The following is a 17,949-nucleotide window of genomic DNA, read 5'->3' on the forward strand; positions in this document are numbered from 1 at the left end:
GGTTAAATCGTTCGCTCGTCACGCCGAAGACCCGAATTCGATTTTCGACATAGGTACAAATTGTGAAGCCCATTTCTGGTGTCCCCCGCCGTGATATTGCTGGAATATTGCTAAAAGCGGCGTAAAGCCATACTCACTCACTCACTCACTCACTTAAATTGCAACATATGGCACAATGACAGTGGTGAGTAATATATCGAAAAGTTACAAGTTATGTTTAGATTTCTTGCATACCTATGATCGTGGGTTCGAATTCCAGATTCAGCAACATATCTGTACTCTTGGGTTTCACGTAAACGTGTAAGACCCGCAACACTTGGCTCTCCTCCCACAGAAACCTGACACGCCGCCATGTTACAGCAATGCTGTTTAAACTCAACTCATTCACTCACTCACAGGCTGTATCTACCCCACGAACTGAGTGGGTTTGATGTCTTTGTCACGTCAAAGGATTACTACTTTTGAAAAGAGGCAAACCACATGCGCCGTAGTGTTACACTGTCACTACACACGATGATGACCTCACCCTTTTGTCAATACTGGTTGGTAACATCCTTGATGTCTTCTCGTCACCGCAGCACCAATGATCTGATGACAACCCATTACAGCATTCGTCACCACTCGCCCCTTTCCGTTACCTGCAAGAAGACTTGTCCCGCCTATCGATGAATGTTATGTGCGAAAATACAACAAACCTATCAGAATGCGCGTATGATTTCAAGTTCTTCGTCAAAGAATCGCTCAGAAATAATTTTTGATTTTACATATGGCTTGCATCTAAAAATATACCCAAGACACAGTTAAATGTGTTCAATCATACTGTATAATTCCGCATGACCAGATGTGCTTTAAATTGCATCTGAAATATATATAATATATGGGGAAATATATGTGAACCGTACGCAACGAGTTGACAATAGTTTTAGGTATGCCCGTTTGCGCTAAGATGGAACCCGGGCGCAAAAATGGCCACGAGAGGGGCACGAGTCGCTATTCGGCTTGTCCCGGAATAACACGAGTTGGTCACGAATGCCATTACAGGTCAGCTCTCTCGACCTTTACGGCACTACTTTCAAAATGGCGATTTCCATTTCAAACTATAGCTTGACAATATTTTGACAAGGTTCTCGATTTAAAGTTTGAAAACTGAACAAAAGAAACTTCTGGAATGTCCTGTGGCTGAGGACAGTTTCCCGTTTCAAATGTTCATCCCATTTAAGCGATAGATAGACGATGTCTAGGATTCGGAATCAGTCGTACAACCCGTAACTGTCCGTCTGAATACCCCATGTTAACCTTTACGTGACCTGTAATGGTATGTCCTATGATCTTTGTGTGGCGGTAGCGAGCACTAAGCTCTGATTAGAATCAGAGAGCAAGTGTGTTAGGTTTAACGCCGTGATGCAGGTCTCAAACGTTTACCACTTTGTGAAACCTACGAGCACGGGTATGGTGCTGACAAACCTAGAAACATAATCGGGGCGAACCGGGATCCGAAGCCACAATCATAGGTTTCTGGCGTGTCCAAGGGACGCAACTCTGCATTTCGAATGGCGGCGCCTTAGACGACTGTGCCACCATCTTCCCGAGGCAAGAGAGTTAACTGACTATAAAAGTCCAGTTTCCACCCTTGCCGAACAAGGCTGGAGTTATGGACTAACGAGTCTATGCATAGTCCAATCAAAATCGCGCAACGAAATCGAAATCCGGTCAGTAAACTGTCGTGTAGATTTCGGTCAATTGCAGTATTTGCAAAGCATGTACACCGCCAACTCGTCAACAAATATTTTCCAAATCTTTTCAGGTTTTTAATCAAGGTAATTTAATGCAATTCGCGATGTAAGACCCGTTTTATCACACAATAGAACTTGATAATCGATCAGATCGTCTTGACGGGGCGCCGGCATTTTGTTTGATACAAATGCAAGTGATACGATAGGTGGAATCTGATTGGTCCATAGGAGAGGCTCACAAGGGACATGACTCGTAGTAACCACTACTACGATCAAGCCCAGGAATTACAGCCCAGTTCGGCAAGGGTGAAAACTGGACATTCAAAGTCAGTTAACTCCCTTGCTTCGGGAAGATGTGCGCATAGCAGCGACTTCGTCGACTGGCAACACGTGCCCCCCTAATTGTAACAAGATCGTCTCATCGTACGATTCCAACTATAATTTGACAAACATGATTTCATGTATTTATAAATCGATATCACTAAAGTGATGATACCAGACCCGTGAAGATCCGGGGTAGAATAGGTCTTCAGCACCATATATCATGATGCATCGTCACATAATCGCTTCACAATATTTCGCCACATGATTACATCGCAATACGTCGTCACATGATCGCATCACGATATGTCGTCACATGATCACATCACAAGAGACTCGTGAAGTAGTAGAATAGGTCTTCAGCAACCCATGCTTGTCGTAAAAGGCGACTATGCTTGTCGTAAGAGGCGACTAACGGGATCGGGTGGTCAGGCTCGCTGACTTGGTTAATGCACGTCATCGTATCCGTATTGCGTGGATCGATGCTCATGATATCAGTCACTGGATTGTCTAGTCCAGACTCGATTATTTACAGACCGCCATCATATAGCTGGAATATTACTCAATGCGGCGTTAAACAACAAACAAACAAAGTGACGATAGCAGGTGTTTGCGGACCGCCTCCGTGGTCTAGTGGTAGAGCGTCCGCACGGAGTTTCGATCCCCGGCCGCGTTATACCAAAATACGTTAAAAGATGGTACTTGTTGTTACCCTGTCTGGCGCTCGGCATTAAGGGGCTGAAACAAGGACTGGTCAGCTCTGTGTCTGACTGGGGTATCAAAACTGGGGTATTTTAAACTGCGGCATGGTATCTCAGTGGGCTAGCACTATAAATCGGCATCATTCAGGACTAGTACAAGCACACACACACACCCAGACACACACACACACACACACACACACACACACACACACACACACACACTCTCGTGCATGCACGTCGCTATATAAGTACCATAATCTTGGACGCGACGTTAAACCCCATTTCACCTCACCTCACCTCACCAGGTTTTCGCGATAAGGTAAGCGTATCCTGCCCCACCGGTTGCAACCGTCACAAAAATATGCAAAGGCAAGTAAATTAATCACCTGATAATCCATATGGGAACCTCGGGAACATATGGTGCAAGTCATGGTATGAAGTCGGTGTGCGGATACAATAACATGATTTATTACTTGCCCGTGAAGAGATCACCCGTTTAATAAACATACAGCTGTATTACACATTGTGTAATACCAAAACGCGTGCTTATGTACTCTCCGAACACGTTTCTAGAACAAATATTGAAAGCTCTCAACATCCCTTGGCTTATTAAACGACATTGCGTGTGGAGATGATAGATCACTGAGAGGAGCTTATGCACACTCGATGACCCCAGCAACCTTGTTGCTAGGCTGACGTCATATGGCATTGTTTCGCCAAAGGATCTTGCAACAAAATTCCACAAATTACGTCATCGGGTATTGTGACGTCATTGTAAACTTTGAGGTGCAAGGCCCCGTTCCACAAGGCGATCGTACTGTAGCACGACAGTCGTTGGTCTAAGTTAAAGTATGTGAGTTGCGATAACCTTAACGCTACTATAATTTTGTGGAACGGACGACTGAATTCTAAAGGTGGGCCGTTGTATGGTATTACATTCATACGTTTCAACTTTTGACGTGTTTGAAGTATTATTGTGTTAAACTCAATTAGATTATGCCCTTGATCGTGTAGGTGTCAGCCTATTCACACTCAACAGTATAATTCTAAAAACGTTATAAATGGCAAGTAATAAATAAAATACTAAACTCGCTCCCGTGTAAAACCAATTTGATGAAACTCGTGAATAGTTGTGGTATCTGACTCGCTTTCGCTCGTCAGATACCACAACTATTCACTCGTTTCATAAAATTGGTATTACACGGGAGCTCGTTTAGTATTCTATATTTATTAGTTGTAGGTGCTAGAATTCTTAACTATCAGGGATCTTAATTAAAACACCGCTTACTGTAATTAAACCTCCAGATGAATCTTAATTACACAAGAATTGAGATGGGGATTGATTAAACGATTCACGTGATTTAACTCACGAGATTCTATAACCATATACATAAACATGACAACGAAATGAAGACGACCTCTCAACAACTATGGAAGAAAAACAACTACAAACAAGTCTACCTGTGAAGATCCGACTTACAGTTAGCCTTCAGCAACCTTAGTTGACGGGATCGGGTGGTCAGGCTCGCTGACTTGGTTGATGCATGTCATCATATCCCAATTGCGTAGATCGATGCTCATGATGTCGATCACTGGATTGTCTGGTCCAGAATCGATTATTTACAGACCGCCGGCATATAGCTGGAATATTGATGAGTGCGGCGTTAAACAACAAACAAACCAAATTAATATGTCAACATATCCATTGACGCACTGAACAACGTGCGGGTGGGTTTCACCAAAGTAAACTGCAGAGCTAAAGAAAGTATACACCCATGTTTTATGGTTACAAAAAATTAAACAAACAAGAAATGGCTATGTATATGATATCATGGTTGTGTTTTGGACCTCAAGTCTGCTGTGTTTCGGCGACTGCTTTCAGCCAAGTAACCGTTTGATAACGTTTGTATTTCTTTTGGTCAAATCCAATGTTTAAGTTAATACTTTCTTTTGCCATGCAGTTTATTAAAGGGCAGTCGTACAGACAAAATCAATTTCTTTCTAATTTGAAACAAAAAGCTTTTTTAAAATTAGTTCATATCAATGTTGAAAATATACACTATTTTTTTTCACAATCAAAGTAGGAAGCTCACAATAAGTGTGTAAATGTTATGCCGTTATAAGGCCTTCGCTCTCCGATCTAATCAGGCCAAACTTATCCCCCTTAGATTATGACGTAATTGGTGCCATTTTAACTGGGTGCCTGTCTAGTCACAACGCAAAAGATATCAAGTACCAGTTTATGGTGAGACAACATGGCATCCGATACAGTGCCTGATTCCGAAGAGGTTTTCCTTGCACCATTAAGAAATCGTAAAACCACACGTTTTTGAACCAACACGAGGCAGTTTTGCGGTATGGAAACGATGAACATGAAGTGGAAACAAGAGAAGACCTGCAAAGGCTGTTTGGGTGAACTTGCCCTTTAAGGTTTGAAACCATCATTACTTCAGGCTGCCCTCTCACAATAAGCTGTAATACTGATCAAAGTGGAGTTTAACACCAGATCACAGCAAGTGATTCATACTACCTGAAGAGAACTATCTTCAGTTTCAATTTCATGGAGATTACAATCCGGGACTGACACAATGAGTGAGTGTAGTATTTAGGCCATTTTGGAAACACTCCAGTAACATTATAGCGAGGTACAGCAAGATTCGGCTTCACATATTGCACAAGTAGCTAGTTGCCTCTAACTAGGTCTATGCACTTGTAGTGTCTTGGTATTCGGTGTTATCTCGCTGATAACAGTATTGTCACGCGAATAGCAGTCATCGAGACGACCAGGATGACGGATTCGGACTGACGATCTGGTCTCACACGTCAAGGTAAAACCATTCATAATTACAAACATACGCAATTACAGTGAAAGCATTTACTAACGTTGTGCTATTTACTCATTGCGGCCAAGGATGAACGATTCATGGAAGCTGTAGTTTTTTAAAGAGATGATCAGTCGACTGGATCGTCCATTTGATTGCGCGGTGCGTGTAGTGCTGTGATGGGCTCCCACGTACTCTATCACCTCTCCAGCCCTGTTCCAGAAGCTGATATTATTTCCTAATGTACGATACTATAGTAGGTGCTAGGCTACATAAAAAACTTGTTTCGCATTATCAGCTTACCCACAATATCGGCTAGATTCTTCATTTTAACTTGTTTTTGTGCATGCTAAATTCGTTCCCGTGTCTCCATTTGTAGGTTTATTTTCCATTCCGAAGGTACACTGCGTGTAACCCGTTTTGTCTACGATGTTGTTTTGTGGTTGTTGTTTTTTGGGGGGGGGGTGGGGGTGGGGTGGGGATGGGGGGTGGGGGATGGGGTTGGGTGGGGAGCTTTCTTATTGTTTTCATACTTTTTTTTGGTGAAATTAGGATGGAATGGTTGAGATATCGAAATGAAAATTACAGCTTGACTTACCCACCTCAAACACACGAAACAATGTTCATGAAACCTCATCAGTACGAGGGCAGTGGTGACCTAGACGTGTAAGGTGCTGTAATTATGTGACAGGATCCGCTAATATCGTAGGTTCGAACCCAGACCTGGATTGGTTTATCATTATGTCGTATACCTAGGCACAGTAGATTGCATGGACATGTATCGATGTAAACTGAGGATATGAACTAGATTAGTGGGTGGTTCCCCTAAAACTTGAAACAGATTGCGATTTGTGATACGAAACTTGTTACCTCATTACCCTGGTGTCGGTGCTCACACTATCTACCACTGGGTCTAATCCGGACTCGGCATCTGGACATGAATGACGATGAAGTCAAATTCATGATTCGTTTTCACCTCACATGTGACAATCATATTTATATGCCAATACATTAATTGTACATGATTCCTTGACATTTGAGCGGCATTTTTTGCATTGATTATTCATTAAATCGATTTTTAGGCCACACCAACTAACGAAGTCTAGGGCTGTGACGAGCCCAAATTTACTACCCGGGTACCCACCACCCTATTACCCAACCCTACCCGGATACCCGTTGTAGATATTTAGAGATAGGTACAAACTATCCGATTTTGGAAAAGTTTGACCTTAGCCCTGGCAAAGTGTATTTAGATACATGTGTAAAACGATCTGGTCATGCATACACTGAAGTTTACTGCATGAAGTTTTATCTTTATTCAAACATATAACAGTCAGAAGGAATGGGTGCATTGTCAGAAAGAAATGGGAACATTAGCGACTTATAGTGTAACCATAGAGTTTTAGATAATTGTTGTCATTAAACAATATATCACGTGACTAACCACGGGTCCGGGTAGTCCTGTGGGTATCCGGGTCCTACTCAGGACCCACCCGACCCGAGTACCCTAATTACCCGTCCCAGCCTTATAACGAACTGTCCTGATCGGTTGATAATAGAATGGTTGAGGTTTGTGTTGTACTATTGCACTAAACGATGTTACTGATTTCGTACTGTTGTCTATAGTGTTGTGTGTGTTTGACTATAAATGATTAAATAAGCAGTCTGTGAATTTATTATTTTTGACGCATATATTTATAAAAATTGAATTCACTATGTCTTTGCGTTTTTGAGATATTAACGTAAAAATCCCTGGGCACACTTTCGTAAATCCGCTACTTACACAGAATACACACCATGTTTTTACTCCTCCTTAAACGCAGGGGCTGTCGGGTAGCCTAGTGGTTTAAGCGTTCGCTCGTCACGCCGAAGACCCGGGTTCGGTAACATACTGCAGTAACATGACGTACTCTAGTGAAGTAACCTACCGCAGTGACATGACGTACTGTGATGAAGTAACCTACTGCAGTAACATGACGTACTCTAGTGAAGTAACCTACTGCAGTAATATGACGTACTGTGATGAAGTAACCTACTGCAGTAATATGACGTACTGTGATGAAGTAACCTACTGCAGTAATATAACGTACTGTGATGAAGTAACATACTGCAGTAATATAACGTACTGTGATGAAGTAACATACTGCAGTAATATAACGTACTGTGATGAAGTAACATACTGCAGTAATATGACGTACTCTAGTGAAGTAACATACTGCAGTAATATAACGTACTGTGATGAAGTAACATACTGCAGTAACATGACGTACTCTAGTGAAGTAACATACTGCAGTAATATAACGTACTGTGATGAAGTAACATACTGCAGTAATATAACGTACTGTGATGAAGTAACCTACTGCAGTAATATAACGTACTGTGATGAAGTAACATACTGCAGTAATATAACGTACTGTGATGAAGTAACATACTGCAGTAATATGACGTACTCTAGTGAAGTAACATACTGCAGTAATATAACGTACTGTGATGAAGTAACATACTGCAGTAATATAACGTACTGTGATGAAGTAACCTACTGCAGTAATATAACGTACTGTGATGAAGTAACCTACTGCAGTAATATGACGTACTGTGATGAAGTAACATACTGCAGTAATATGACGTACTCTAGTGAAGTAACATACTGCAGTAATATAACGTACTGTGATGAAGTAACCTACTGCAGTAACATGCCGTACTCTAGTGAAGTAACCTACTGCAGTAATATGACGTACTGTGATGAAGTAACATACTGCAGTAATATGACGTACTGTGATGAAGTAACCTACTGCAGTAATATAACGTACTGTGATGAAGTAACATACTGCAGTAATATAACGTACTGTGATGAAGTAACATACTGCAGTAATATGACGTACTCTAGTGAAGTAACATACTGCAGTAATATAACGTACTGTGATGAAGTAACATACTGCAGTAATATAACGTACTGTGATGAAGTAACCTACTGCAGTAATATAACGTACTGTGATGAAGTAACCTACTGCAGTAACATGACGTACTGTGATGAAGTAACATACTGCAGTAATATAACGTACTGTGATGAAGTAACCTACTGCAGTAACATGACGTACTCTAGTGAAGTAACATACTGCAGTAATATAACGTACTGTGATGAAGTAACCTACTGCAGTAACATGACGTGCTCTAGTGAAGTAACATACTGCAGTAATATAACGTACTGTGATGAAGTAACCTACTGCAGTAACATGACGTACTCTAGTGAAGTAACATACTGCAGTAATATGACGTACTGTGATGAAGTAACATACTGCAGTAATATGACGTACTGTGATGAAGTAACCTACTGCAGTAATATAACGTACTGTGATGAAGTAACATACTGCAGTAATATAACGTACTGTGATGAAGTAACATACTGCAGTAATATGACGTACTCTAGTGAAGTAACATACTGCAGTAATATAACGTACTGTGATGAAGTAACATACTGCAGTAATATAACGTACTGTGATGAAGTAACCTACTGCAGTAATATAACGTACTGTGATGAAGTAACATACTGCAGTAATATAACGTACTGTGATGAAGTAACATACTGCAGTAATATGACGTACTGTGATGAAGTAACATACTGCAGTAATATGACGTACTGTGATGAAGTAACCTACTGCAGTAATATAACGTACTGTGATGAAGTAACATACTGCAGTAATATAACGTACTCTAGTGAAGTAACATACTGCAGTTATATGACGTACTCTAGTGAAGTAACATACTGCAGTAATATAACGTACTGTGATGAAGTAACCTACTGCAGTAACATGACGTACTCTAGTGAAGTAACATACTGCAGTAATATAACGTACTGTGATGAAGTAACATACTGCATTAATATAACGTACTGTGATGAAGTAACCTACTGCAGTAACATGACGTACTGTGATGAAGTAACATACTGCAGTAATATAACGTACTGTGATGAAGTAACCTACTGCAGTAACATGACGTACTCTAGTGAAGTAACATACTGCAGTAATATAACGTACTGTGATGAAGTAACCTACTGCAGTAACATGACGTGCTCTAGTGAAGTAACATACTGCAGTAATATAACGTACTGTGATGAAGTAACCTACTGCAGTAACATGACGTACTCTAGTGAAGTAACATACTGCAGTAATATAACGTACTGTGATGAAGTAACCTACTGCAGTAACATGACGTACTCTAGTGAAGTAACATACTGCAGTAATATAACGTACTGTGATGAAGTAACCTACTGCAGTAACATGACGTACTCTAGTGAAGTAACATACTGCAGTAATATAACGTACTGTGATGAAGTAACATACTGCAGTAATATAACGTACTGTGATGAAGTAACCTACTGCAGTAACATGACGTACTCTAGTGAAGTAACATACTGCAGTAATATAACGTACTGTGATGAAGTAACCTACCGCAGTGACATGACGTACTGTGATGAAGTAACCTACTGCAGTAACATGACGTACTCTAGTGAAGTAACATACTGCAGTAATATAACGTACTGTGATGAAGTAACCTACCGCAGTGACATGACGTACTGTGATGAAGTAACATACTGCAGTAACATGACGTACTCTAGTGAAGTAACCTACCGCAGTGACATGACGTACTGTGATGAAGTAACCTACTGCAGTAACATGACGTACTCTAGTGAAGTAACATACTGCAGTAATATAACGTACTGTGATGAAGTAACCTACCGCAGTGACATGACGTACTGTGATGAAGTAACATACTGCAGTAACATGACGTACTCTAGTGAAGTAACCTACCGCAGTGACATGACGTACTGTGATGAAGTAACCTACCGCAGTGACATGACGTGCTGTGATGAAGTAACCTACCGCAGTGACATGACGTACTGTGATGAAGTAACATACTGCAGTAACATGACGTACTCTAGTGAAGTAACCTACCGCAGTGACATGACGTACTGTGATGAAGTAACATACTGCGGTAACATGACGTACTCTAGTGAAGTATCATACTGCAGTAATATAACGTACTGTGATGAAGTAACCTACCGCAGTGACATGACGTACTGTGATGAAGTAACATACTGCAGTAACATGACGTACTCTGATGAAGTAACATACTGCAGTGACATGGATGGGTTAAATGTCAACAGTATTTGGGTCGTACATAGCCTTATTGTTACAGTAATGTGGGAAGAATGTGTTCACTACCCAACACATTCATGTTGGAACAAATACAGAAAATTAATACAATCTGATAAGAACATGGTTAGCCTAGTATTCAACCGTAGCTTTAGAGTAAATCCGGTTTAAGTAATTGTCACTAATTATTCTGTGCAATTTGGATGTGTATTTAATTCGGTTATTTATCCCGTTATGTAAGCGTTAATACTTCTTAATCCTCGCTACTTGGCAACGCACACAACAGTAACCAGTGTATTGAAGCACAGCTGCCCTATACCTCGAGCTGCATCTGAACAGTGCCAACTACAACTCGAGTGCTGTCTTCACCACTGTTACTGACCCCTAAGGTAAGCCAACATATTCACTGTAGGGCAAGACTAAATAACGTTGATATCTTAATATTTATACTTCTCTAGTTGTGATATTTTTTAACTTTCCATGATACCGATTTTCGTATTATGTCAAGTGTGTCTTTAAATATATCTGACATATGTAAGTATCCCTTTCACAAGTTGAGTAGTATATATATATACTTTTCACTATAAAAAAGCGGAGGTCTATATAATTAACATTTGAATATGCATTTACATAATCGTCAAACGGTTTTTTCCTGACCGCCTCCGTGGTCAAGTTGATAGAGCTTTGCCCGTGAGAGCGGAAGGTCGGGGTTCGATCCCCGGCCCCGTCATAACACATGACGTTAAAAGGTGTGACCCTGACTGGGGGTCGGCATTTAGGCATAATACAACGACTGGTCGGCTCGGAGTCAATAACTGTGTTGAGTGGGGTATCCATTGTTATCTTGGTCTTGATAGTTGTAATCTCCACACACTGACTGCATCATAAGACGATGTAGTGGATCGATGCTCATGATGTCAATCAGTGGACTGTCTGGTCCAGACTCGATTATTTACAGATCGCCGTCATATAGCTGGAATATTACCAACTGTGGCGTTAAACAACAAACAAAAAACAAACAAACTGAGGCCATATGAAATACTGCAATGAAAAATAACGCCGTCTATTACCCACTGATTATATCTCCATTTTATTATGGTAAATACCCTTGATAAATTTGCCATCATGCCTTGGTTTAATCCAATGCGAATGACGTTACCCGATACATATGATGTCCAATCAATTATGCTGTCCTGTTATGATCGAAACAAGCGGTTGGATCACCAGAACACGACTCGACTTTTCTCGACGTCACAAAACAACCGGCACTTCATTAAGCAATGGGACTTTCCTGCCGTGTCTTAGTGCTATGTTGGTATTGAAAAAATGAGAGGGTGACGTCACGTCCGGAACGATGCTACATAGCGAATGGGCACAGGGTATATAACATAGAAATTAAAATATAATATAGTCTCATCAGTTGCGTATTTGTTTCAGTTGTCTTAAACCCAAAAGATGAAAGTCATCAAGACGAAGGTAAGAGTAAATGTTTTTCTATCGGCCAGAATGAGTGCATTGTTTTACCTCCCAGGATAGACGTATGTTATACACGGTCGCAGCAAGATACTGTCTCCTTTTGGGCGATTATTACACATAGTGTCTTTGAACCTTAACTATTCGCTTATATTAGGCACATGAAGAAGTTGACTAGTGTTGTTGTGCAGGAATGATATACATGTACATCAGCCCACCAGTACATCAGTGTTTGTGTAGTTTGTAATATACAGTATATCAGTACATCGGTGATTGTGTTGTTTGTAATATACAGTATATCAGTGTCTGTGTAGATTGCAATATACAGTATATCAGTACATCAGTGTCTGTGTAGTTTGTAATATACAGTATATCAGTACATCAGTGTTTGTGTTGTGTGTAATATACAGTATATCAGTACATCAGTGTTTGTGTAGTTTGTAATATAAAGTATATCAGTACATCAGTGTTTGTGTAGTTTGTAATATACAGTACATCAGTACAACAGTGTTTGTGTAGTTTGTAATATTCAGTACATCAGTGTTTGTGTAGTGTGTAATATACAGTATATCAGTACATCAGTGTTTGTGTAGTGTGTAATATACAGTACATCAGTGTTTGTGTAGTGTGTAATATACAGTACAACAGTGTTTGTGTAGTGTGTAATATACAGTATATCAGTACATCAGTGTTTGTGTAGTTTGTAATATACAGTATATCAGTACATCAGTGTTTGTGTAGTGTGTAATATACAGTACATCAGTGTTTGTGTAGTGTGTAATATACAGTATATCAGTACATCAGTGTTTGTGTAGTGTGTAATATACAGTACATCAGTGTTTGTGTAGTGTGTAATATACAGTACAACAGTGTTTGTGTAGTGTGTAATATACAGTATATCAGTACATAAGTGTTTGTGTAGTGTGTAATATACAGTACATCAGTGTTTGTGTAGTGTGTAATATACAGTACAACAGTGTTTGTGTAGTGTGTAATATACAGTACATCAGTGTTTGTGTAGTTTGTAATATGTAGTACATCAGTGTTTGTGTATTGTGTAATATACAGTACATCAGTACATCAGTATTTGTGTAGTTTGTAATACTCAGTACATCAGTGTTTGTGTAGTGTGTAATATACGGTATATCAGTACATCAATGTTTGTGTAGTGTGTAGTATACAGTATATCAGTACATCAGTGTTTGTGTAGTGTGTGATATACGGTACATTAGTACATCAGTGTTTGTGTAGTGTGTAATATACAGAACATCAGTGTTTGTGTAGTGTGTAATATACAGTATATCAGTACATCAGTGTTTGTGTAGTTTTTAATATACAGTATATCAGTGTTTGTGTAGTTTGTAATATTCAGTACATCAGTGTTTGTGTAGTGTGTAATCTACAGTATATCAGTACATCATTGTTTGTGTTGTGTGTTATCTACAGTAGATCAGTACATCAGTGTTTGTGTCGTTGTAATATTCAGTACATCGGTGTTTGTGTAGTGTGTAATATACAGTATATAAGTACATTAGTGTTTGTGTAGTGTGTAATATACAGTACATCAGTACAACAGTGTTTGTGTAGTTTGTAATATTCAGTACATCAGTCTTGTGTAGTGTGTAATATACAGTACATCAGTGTTTGTGTAGTGTGTAATATACAGTATATCAGTACATCGGTGGTTGTGTAGTGTGTAATATACAGTATATCAGTACATCAGTGTTTGTGTAGTTTGTAATATTTCGTACATCAGTGTTTGTGTAGTTTGAAATATTCAGTACATCAGTTTTTGTGTAGTTTGTAATATACAGTATATCAGTACATCGGTGTTTGTGTAGTGTGTAATATACAGTACATCAGTACATCAGTGTTTGTGTAGTTTGTAATATACAGTACATCAGTGTTTGTTTAGGTTGTTAATATTCAGTACATCAGTGTTTGTGTAGTTTGTAATATACGGTATATCAGTACATCAGTGTTTGTGTAGTGTGTAATATACAGTACATCATTACATCAGGGTTTGTGTAGTGTGTAATATACAGTACACCAGTACATCAGTGTTTGTGTAGTTTGTAATCTACATTATATAAGTACATCAGTGTTTGTGTAGTTTGTAATATTCAGTACATCAGTTTTTGTGTAGTGTGTAATATACAGTATATCAGTACATCAGTGTTTGTGTAGTGTGTAATATACAGTAGATCAGTACATCAGTGTTTGTGTAGTTTGTAATATTCAGTACATCAGTGTTTGTGCTGTGTGTAATATACATTATAACAGGACATCAGTGTTTGTGTATTGTGTAATATACAGTATATCAGTATATCAGCGTTTGTGTAAGTGTAGTGTTGTGTCATGTCTTGCAGTGCAGTTAAGTGTAGACAAGTGTAGTGTAGTGTTGTGCATAGCATAGCATAGCATAGCATAGCATAGCATAGCATAGCACAGCATAGCATATTGTAGTGCAGTTAAATGCCTTTAAGCATGGTGTAGTGTAGTGTAGTGTAGTGTAGTGTAGTGTAGTGTAGTGTAGCGTAGCGTAGTGTAGCGTAGTGTAGTGTAGTTATATATTGTTGTGGCAGGCTGAGTTTGACAGTGTTCTGGCCGGAAGCCCCGGACAGCTAGTGGCGGTCGATTTCTTCGCCACCTGGTGTCCCCCGTGTACCGGAATTGCGCCGTTCTTTGAGGTAAGTGTGTCCTAGAGGTCTCAAATATCTTTCAAGGCAGGCGATAAGTTGTTGCTGCCAATACCACAGGTGTAATGTGAAAGCAAAGCTTCAACCACTGTAGCTCTGGGGTGTCAGCGAGGGAAAGTCGCCTCGGAGTCAGTATACTGAGAGGGGTGTTCATATTAAACTGCCAAATTGTATCTCAGTAGGCTAGAAATATAAACAGTATTAGTACGAACTAGTAAAAGCAGTTGTAATTGACAGCATGGATTAATTTTCGCTACTTCTGCTAATTACATTAAAACAAAGGACTTGTTGGTTATGAAGGCCAAAACCGAATGTTCGATAATGGCGGGTGATGTTGTTCAACCAACATACCCACACATAATACACAGGTGACAGTGTAACCTGTTGCCAGTGTTACTGGAAATTGTGGGTATGAATGTATGGGTACATCGACAAACATATAGGAGATGTTTTCATTGCAGGCCTTGTCCGTGAAATACCCGCTGGTCGTCTTCCTCAAGATCGACGTAGACGAAAATGAGGTACGAGTTAGCTCCATTCGTTGGACAATATTTACCTTGTACGAATCTCGTTTTATGTATTTGTGTCAAATTTCTGCCGATGCAAAATTGGAAAAATCTAAAACTAAACGATGTCTCTTTGATGATGACTTGTTTGGAAAAATAGTTTCTGTTTTTGTTGAGTTACCATGGATACATGCTTTAAACCTTCCTATTTTAATTCCCCAGGAGACAGCAGCCGCCTGTGAGGTTGAGGCGATGCCGACCTTCAAGTTCTACAAGGACGGGAAACAGGTACAGTGTACAGATGTAGGATAGAGAGACGTCAGCGTACAACTGTAGGGTAGGGAGGTATCAGTGTTCAGCTGTAGGGCAGGGAGACGTCAGTGTACAGCTGTAGGGTAGGGAGGTGTCAGTGTACAGCTGTAGGGTAGGGAGGTGTCAGCGTACAGCTAGGGAGGGAGGTGTCAGTTTACAACTGTAGGGTAGGGAGGTGTCAGTGTAAGCTGTAGGGTAGGGGTGTGTCAGTGTAAGCTGAAGGGTAGGGGTGTGTCAGTGTACAGCTAGGGAGGGAGTTGTCAGTGTAAGCTGTAGGGTAGGGAGGTGTCAGTGTAAGCTGTAGGGTAGGGAGACGTCAGTGTACAGCTGTAGGGTAGGGAGGTGTCAGTGTAAGCTGTAGGGTAGGGAGGTGTCAGTGTAAGCTGTAGGGTAGGGAGACGTCAGTGTACAGCTAGGGACGGAGGTGTCAGTTTACAACTGTAGGGTAGGGAGGTGTCAGTGTAAGGTGTAGGGTAGGGAGACGTCAGCGTACAGCTAGGGAGGGAGGTGTCAGTTTACAACTGTAGGGTAGGGAGGTGTCAGTGTAAGCTGTAGGGTAGGGAGACGTCAGTGTACAGCTGTAGGGTAGGGAGGTGTCAGTGTAAGCTGTAGGGTAGGGAGACGTCAGTGTACAACTGTAGGGTAGGGAGGTGTCAGTGTAAGCTGTAGGGTAGGGAGACGTCAGTGTACAGCTGTAGGGTTGGGAGGTGTCAGTGTTCAGTTGTGGGGTAGGGAGACGTCAGTATATAGCTGTAGAATAGGGAGGTGTCAGTGTACAGCTGGAGAATAGGGGGGTGTCAGTATATAGCTGTAGAGTAGGGAGGTGTCAGTGTACAGCTGTAGGGTAGGTAGACGTTAGTTTACAGCTGTAGGGTAGGGAGGTGTCAGTGTACAGCTGTAGGGTAGGGAGGTGTCAATGTACAGCTATAGGGTAGGTAGACGTTAGTTTACGGCTGTAGGGTAGGAAGGTGTCAGTGTACAGCTGTAGCGTAGGGAGGTGTCAGTGTACAGCTGTAGCGTAGGGAGGTGTCAGTGTACAGCTGTAGGATAGAGAGACGTCAGTGTACAGCTGTAGGGTAGGGGCGTTTGTACTTCTCATACCAAGTGGTAGATTTCACCATTTTGACACAAAATATGAGGAATTGCGTAAAACAAAGACATCTATTTTTAAAGTGTATCCCATGACTACAGAACTAGAACAAATGTCCTATTAATCATGTACTCTATGTATGTTGTTCAGGTGGATGAGCTAGTCGGTGCCAGTCAGGCAGACCTGGAAGCAAAAGTCGAGAAAAATCAGTGATGACGTGGTGTGCAAGAATGAATGTCCTGGCATGAGAAACGTGGCGATGACGCTACATGTGTTGATGTTCTTACATGATGACTGTATGCTTGCTGATGACGTCATGGCTTCTTGATTGTAAACCTGGCAGACCGTCAGTAGTTTAGATTGGATGAATTGATGATTGTAAATCTGGCTGACTGTACATGGCATGGTCTGATTATTGTAAAGCTTACTGGCTGTACATGGTATGATCTGATTATTGTAAATAAAAACGACAAAAACATTTTCATAAGAGTCCATTGTACGATTCCGACTATATCATCAGCATGTGTTTATGAATCTCTTTAAAATAGTGATGATACCAGGGGTTCGCGAAAAGGTGAGCGTATCATGTCCCACCGGTGGCACCCGTCACCAAACACATGCAAAGGCGTGTCCGAGTTTACCTGAAAATGACACACGGGAATTGCTCTGGACGTTCATTTGAGTTACTGATGCGTACATCATAATGTTTTTGTATGTATTTTGGGCCGAGGTCTTATACCGAATAAAAAGGTCTGTCTGTTCGTCAAAATTGGGAAATGTACGTCATCCAAATGTTTACCATAAAAGACCGCCTCCGTGGTCTAGTGGTAGAGCGGAAGGTCCGGGGTACGATCCCCGGATGCGTCATACCAGAAGACGTTAAAAGATGGTAGTTGTTGTTGTTACCCTGCCTGGCACTCGGCATTAAGGGGTTCAAACAAGGACTGGTCGTCTCGGAGTCAGTATACTGTGTCTGAGTAGGGTATTCATGTTGAACTGTGGCATGGTATCTCAGTGGGCTACCACTATAAGTCGGCATCATCCCGGACTAGTACAAGCAGCCACACACATCCACACAGATATAAGTGCAATAATCTTGGATGCGACGTTAAACCCCATTTCCCCACACCTCACCT

The 17,949-nt window shown here is 40.8% G+C and overlaps 1 protein-coding gene across 2 annotated transcripts; it reads left to right on the forward strand.

Moving 5' to 3' along the window:
- The first annotated feature begins 5,495 nt into the window (after positions 1 to 5,495).
- On the forward strand, positions 5,496 to 17,293 carry LOC124136154 (thioredoxin-like). 2 transcript variants are annotated; one of them, XM_046501974.2, is made up of 7 exons: positions 5,496 to 5,586; positions 11,020 to 11,122; positions 12,171 to 12,209; positions 14,792 to 14,896; positions 15,367 to 15,426; positions 15,634 to 15,699; positions 16,964 to 17,293. In XM_046501974.2, exons 3-7 carry the CDS (start codon positions 12,189 to 12,191, stop codon positions 17,024 to 17,026), a joined length of 315 nt encoding a protein of 104 aa, XP_046357930.1. In that variant the 5' UTR covers positions 5,496 to 5,586; positions 11,020 to 11,122; positions 12,171 to 12,188; the 3' UTR covers positions 17,027 to 17,293. The 2 variants fall into 2 exon arrangements, with proteins under 2 accessions (XP_046357930.1, XP_046357931.1); XM_046501975.2 differs by lacking the exon at positions 11,020 to 11,122 and having other exon boundaries at positions 5,512 to 5,586.
- Positions 17,294 to 17,949: the final 656 nt, after the last annotated feature.

The sequence above is a fragment of the Haliotis rufescens genome, unplaced genomic scaffold (assembly GCF_023055435.1).
Source record: "Haliotis rufescens isolate VD_foot unplaced genomic scaffold, xgHalRufe1.0.p SCAF_2, whole genome shotgun sequence".
NCBI classification, from domain to species: Eukaryota; Metazoa; Mollusca; class Gastropoda; order Lepetellida; family Haliotidae; genus Haliotis; species Haliotis rufescens.